Below are 6,398 nucleotides of genomic sequence, written 5' to 3' on the forward strand. Positions count from 1 at the left end.
TATTGTAAAAAAATTTGATAATATATAATTTTTATAAAATAATTCCAGTTTTTTTTTGGGTACCCCCTCATATACTTTGAAAACATTTATTTAGATTATTCTGATAGTCATTTCTAGTAAACAGATCTTTGAAAACTGTAGTTTACATGGTGGAGAATCCCATACTATCCACTGTGAATATGGACCATCCAATGACCGCCTACAATAGCTGTCATAAAATAAATAGTCTAAAATATGAACTGGGATCAATTACTATTTGTTTCAGTACAGCAATTATTTAATTTTTTACATTTTTTTAAACACTAAGTATGATAATAAAACTTTTTAGTGTTTGGTAATTTAAGTAATGCGTATCAGCTGTCAGCGAAAAGACATATTAGAAGAATCAGTGAACTTCAAGATTCAGCTTTGACACGTTACTAGTTGTGATAATTGCAATTGTGACTTTCTAAACGTATTTCAAGTACTTCTGTTGATTTTATTTTATTATTTTCTAATAAAACACTTGTTATCGGAATCAAGTGACAAGAACCATGGTATCGAGACCTAGGGTATTGGAATCGACCCATCCCTTATTTTGAATTGATGATGTGATAAGGTATGACTTTAAGTACATTGATTCAATGTGATGTTTCTTGTCCTGTACTTCAATTTAAATATTATCGTTAATTAATTTTACAATTATTCAGACTTACCTTAAGAATACCATATTTTCTATTTTTGAGAGAAATATTAACACACAAAAATTAAAACATATTTTATTGTCTCAGGAAATGCAAAACATAAATTTAACATTTTTATTATTTTTAGATATTCTAAACAAATTTACAATCATATTATACAAACATATAGTCAATTTGAGTAAAAAATACACAAATACTGTCATTTTTATGTTTGTCTATTGACAAAATCCTCAAATAAACTAACTGGCTATACACTAGTCATAAAATAGTGATGTTAATATAAACATCAATATTAACCTCCATCACACCTTACAATGGAAACTAAAATAAAATTGTAAAATGGTAAAGTTTTATTCAACTTTAAATTCAAACAAGTAATTATTTTATACCAAGGACTTTTATTTCTGAGTTATTCAAATTGATGAAAGAAGTACAAAATTAAAAGTAAGATCAGTTTTATTCTATAATAAACAATAGTCAAAAATAGATAAAAAAAATAAAAAAGAATATACTAGAAATTAAACAGCAGTTTTTTTACAGGTGTAGTTTCATTATCAATGCATACATTTACATCTCACTATTAAATAGAGTGAACTTTGTAACAATCTAGTTCCTACAATCAAGCACAAATATTTAATAAAAAGTTTTGTTTACATTGAAATAAGATTTAAAATGCCTCAAACAACAAAATTTAACAATTAATTTTAAAATTAGAGTGTAATAATAAAGTATGGATTTTACAACTATTCCTGCATAATAAAACAAAACGTTATACTTTTTATTTAAATTTGTATTGTTTACCTAAATTATTAATAACACATATCAATTTTACAATTCAATATTAAAAATAAAATTTTAACTGATGTGTGATACACCAATTTTTAATTCAGTAGTGTGAATTTAATAGTAATACACTGCACCCATGAAATTAAATTTATCTTAATAGTATCAAAACTGTTTTTCTAAATCTTTCAAATGTAGAATAATAACACAATTAGCCTACTCAAAATAAATCATACTGGACATAAATATTTCTTAACTTAAAAGTCTTCAGGAGTTTGTTTGATCCACCATCGGGTTTTGATTACCTTTTCTATATCATTTCTGTCGAACATCACAAAAAATTGTTTATCCTCATCATGAAAAAACGAATGTCTGATACTGCACTGTGCCCATATTTCCACAATTTCCAGCCACTGAACTTGCTCCATGTGTTGAAGAAGACTTGAGTCATCTTTCAGATCTATCATCCTGAAAATCTGAACGAAAACCTCCATATCATGTACTTTACAGCAACATGACTTTAACATCTCCACCAAGTCACTGCAGGAACTTGGTGGCCAGCTGTGGAGCAATGGCAGTTTTAGAACATTTAACTTCTTTGATATCTGCATCTTGTAAAAGCCATCAAACGTCTTTCCACACATCAACTCAGGACCTCCAGACTCGTGTAGTGGAACATAACTCTTAAACTCTTCGGGAAAATTGAAATACTTTGCAAGCTTGTTGCTCACCAACAAATTTTCTAGTTTTGTTAGGCAAGTATTATAGAGATCCAAAATAAAGTTTGGTCTCTTCATAGCATTCACCAACCCTTGGCAAATGTGCTGGCTGGAACTTAAAGCATCAAAAAAAATCATCACTAACTTGCTTCACTAACAATTCCAAAGTACTTGTCTTTATATTAGGAGCTACATTTATTTCTTGTGTCAAGAAATTCAGATTATCCATTATGGAATCAGGACCTGACCAATATGCAATTTTCCAACTATCAATAAAATTTTGTTTTCGAAACTCTTCCAGCTGAATTTCTAAAACTTGATCCAACTTGTTTCCACCAATATTCATTATTACAATAGAAAAACCTTCACTCTTCACATAAGATCCTACTAGGTCTCTTAACCTATTAAGGCACATTTCTTTTGATTCTGCTTCATTCACAATCACAAATATTGATGCATCTGAAGCTTCTAATAAACCTTGAGATGTTTCACCATTGTCAGATAAACGTACGCAGATGTTAACTGGAACTGCCAATGATGTCATAAAGCATTCTACAGAACCCAAACAAGCATCTTTTCTCTTGTAGAAAGCTTGCCTACACCACTTCCCCATCAACTTGTTAAACACACACAACTCTGAGCAAGATTTACTATTAGTCCAAGGTAAAGAAAATACCAGTTTCCAATAAACTGGATTTTTAACACCCTTTTTCATTTTTCGAACTGCAGACTTTGCCAACATTTCTGCTAAATCATATCCAATGAATTTATAAGATTGTGTTATTCCATATCGTAGCACATGTGAACTAATTCTTTTTAGATTTATTTTATCTCTGGCTCTTTGGAAAACACTCTGTGTTGGAATGGAATTGACTGTACCCCACAATGACAAATGGTCACTTACAGACAGTTGAATCAACATTGGGAAATCCTGTCTTGTTCTTTTGAGTTTTTCCACCTTTTTCTTCCACTGGCGTGCATACTTACGAACATTAATAGCTTTTAATCTTTGACTAACATCTTTTCTCAAAGCTTTTAACACATTTTGCTCTTCTATTTTTCTTCTTTGTTTCTCCAATTCTACTCTTTCCATTTCTTCCATTTGTCTTTTTTCTTCTTCAAACTGCTCTTTTTTCCTCTTTTCGAGCAGAAGAGCTTCTCTCATGGCCTCGAGATCTTCCAGTTCATTGTCCTCTTCTTCAGGAGCATATTTCTTGGTTATTTCGTTTGATTCTTTCAGTTCATCTTGAGGAAAAAGGAAACTCGTATGCGTGCTTCCAAACATCATTCCTCTTTTGTTCTTATCATCAGTTGAACTTTGGCTTAAAAATTCAGATGTGACATCGTTTTTCATTATATTATACATACTTGTTTTGTTTAAAGTTTTAGAATGTTCTTCTCTATGCAAATCAGTATATTCTCTTTCATTTTTGTTCATAGTAAAAGTAAATTTAAAATTTTCTACGGAATTATATTCTTTAGATGGTTTGACATTCTCAAATTTTTGTAGTTGGAAATCATTGCTATTAGTGAAGAATGGTGCTTTGTTTTCCTTGTTATCAATTAACAAATTAGGTTTTATGTCAACTGAAAAATTAGTTGAAAAAGGATGTTGGTGATCTGGTTCATACATTTTAAGAGTATTATTTTCAGCTTGGAGCATTTGTTCATCAGTACTAGAAATAACAACATCGTTATCTTCACAGATCATTTCTTGACTAAAATCTTGTTTTACTTCAAATGGCTCAATTTCTCCCATACTAAAGGTATTGCTTGGACTAAACTGAGTTTTAGAGAGATCTTTGTTGTCATTAAAAAATTGTGTTACTTCACTTTTAATTCCAACCCCACCTGATTGTGGCAACTCTATTTCATCTTTGTCTGACAACAATGTTTTACTGAATAAGTTTTCAGGTATTTTTGTTGGGCTGATGGAAAATTTGAAGGATTTTTGTTCAGCATCAATTTCACAGGTATTGACGTCCATGTTATCCTCATCTGACAATACACTTCCACTAGACATATCCACAACACCCTCATCCAAAATAATTTGGAATGAAGTTTTCAATTTTCCTAGCTCATCAAAACTTGTATGAACTTCATGGGGAGTATAAACTGGTAAGGGATTATTTTCTCCGACTACTGCATTTGAAATGGGCATGCGTTTCTCTCTAATGAGGAAAGATGATGTCGAGATGTAATCATCATGAGTCCCTCCATCATAATCTGGCTTCACGTCTGCTTCTTCCTTTTCACAAAATCTGAGAGCATTTTTCTCAGAATCAAACTTCAAGCTTGACACAATAAACGATGATGACAAACCAACATTTTTTCCAGGAAGACAGTAAGCTTTCATCATGGTCTTCAATGCCTGAGTTCTAACTTCATCAAAATATCTTTGCATCAAACAAGCTGTAAGGTATGAAGCTTTTTTAACAAGACTGAAATATTTGGAGTACATGTTATTTTTAAAAGCCATGTAAGCTTCAATTGCAAATTGAACATGGGAAGAAAACTGAACATCCAGTGAATACTGTTGATACTCCCACATTACATCGCCAGATTTCAGTTTTAGTAAGATCAGATATGAGTAAAACTCTGGTTCATTTGGACAAGTGACATTGTGTTTTGCCAAGTCTTCATACATATGTTTCAAAGTCTGCAAACAATCAATTAGGTTCTGGGTATTGATTTTGTCATCAAAACCACTTACATCGGCTCCCCACATATGGTCATAACAACAGATATGAAACCGAGCACACTGCTCAACGATCTTTACAGTTTCCATGTCACAAAGCTGTTGTAGAATTATGTCCTTACGGATACTTCTTAGTCGGTTCCAACAAAAACTGTACCATATAGCTTTATTCTCGTCAGAATTATCAACCCTGTTGATGATATTTGTGATAAGGTAGTTCATTGTTAATGAGAGTACAGGTCCAGGCCGTAAATCATGAGCCAGTGGTACTTCCTGATCAGCTGAACTTCTGATGTACTCCTTGACTGCTTTATTTTCATCCATTTGATAAGTTCCTGGTATCATCTCGTATGTAGCAACTCCATGTCTCAATTGTCGCAGAATCCTTTCCCTTTCAGGACACATATCTGGACAAGTGCCCTTGATAATGAGTGCAGTTTTTAATGTTTGAATCCTGAACTGTTTCTTTTCTGATCAATTTATCCCTTTCATCTAACATCGATAGCTTAAATTTCAGATCCACTTGTTCACAATTTGATGAAGTTATTGGTTTTGAAACTTCTTCTTGAGAAACTAATGACTTTTTCAGTTTAGTAACAACAGACCGATGAGAAGGTTCCCCATCTTTCCTCCCAAGTTTCTGTTTATTTCCTTGGCTCAAAAGACTCTTTCTTAGAGTAACCAATGGTTTACTTCCAACTTTAGAAATTTTAATTGGTGATTTTGAAGATGTTTCCTGTTTGGTTGGATCTCCAATTTTTGGACCAAGTCTTTTCTTTACACCAGTCAACTTCAAATGCTGTTTGATCATATCTTTTGCTGATTGTTTTTTATCATCTGAATTTGCTTTTGTTTGAGCTGTTTCCACTCCAAAACATTCCTTGTCATCTTCTTGCCACAATGTGTCAGATTCAACAACTGCAAGTTCTTGTCTACCCATACCTCTAGGATCTAGAGGAGATCTTGACCACAAAATGTTCAATGATTCATCTTCAAATTTTGTTCCCTGAGTTTTTGCTGTCTGAGCTTCAAAATGGTTAGAAAACTCAATCGTGCCAGTTTTAAGCTCTTTATCCACACTTACATTTTTAACATCACCAAATTGTGAAAAATGTGCTTGAAGATTTCTACGACTGGTAAGCTTCTTGGGAAGATTGACGACATAGAGAGAACAGCGTTCTCGGATTGCGCTCATTTTGAAGTCGTTGAATCAGCCAATGTCTTCAGTCATCTTCATGCAACACTGCACAAACAAAAAAACTACTTACTGCTGTGATGAATTGTTTTAGACATATATATAGCACTTGTGGCTTATATTATCATATTATTATTATTTACAAAATTTACTACCTCAGTTCTCAAAATAATAGTACAAACACAATACCCTAATCAATCAATGATATCAAATTAATAAAATATTAAACTTATATAAATGAACTAAACTTAGTCAAAAAAGTGAATGTTTTTAAAATTTATTCAAGTATATAAAAGAAACATATTAAATGTTCATATTAA

The 6,398-nt window shown here is 31.9% G+C and overlaps 1 protein-coding gene across 1 annotated transcript; it reads right to left on the bottom strand.

Moving 5' to 3' along the window:
- Window positions 1-1,121: 1,121 nt before the first annotated feature.
- Window positions 1,122-6,161, bottom strand: LOC124372184. The gene is given in 2 exon segments (XM_046830550.1): window positions 1,122-5,324; window positions 5,326-6,161. Coding segments are annotated over 2 exon segments (3,768 nt in total). The 5' UTR covers window positions 6,079-6,161; the 3' UTR covers window positions 1,122-2,309.
- Window positions 6,162-6,398: the final 237 nt, after the last annotated feature.

The sequence above is a fragment of the Homalodisca vitripennis genome, unplaced genomic scaffold (genome assembly GCF_021130785.1).
Source record: "Homalodisca vitripennis isolate AUS2020 unplaced genomic scaffold, UT_GWSS_2.1 ScUCBcl_2703;HRSCAF=7720, whole genome shotgun sequence".
NCBI classification, from domain to species: Eukaryota; Metazoa; Arthropoda; class Insecta; order Hemiptera; family Cicadellidae; genus Homalodisca; species Homalodisca vitripennis.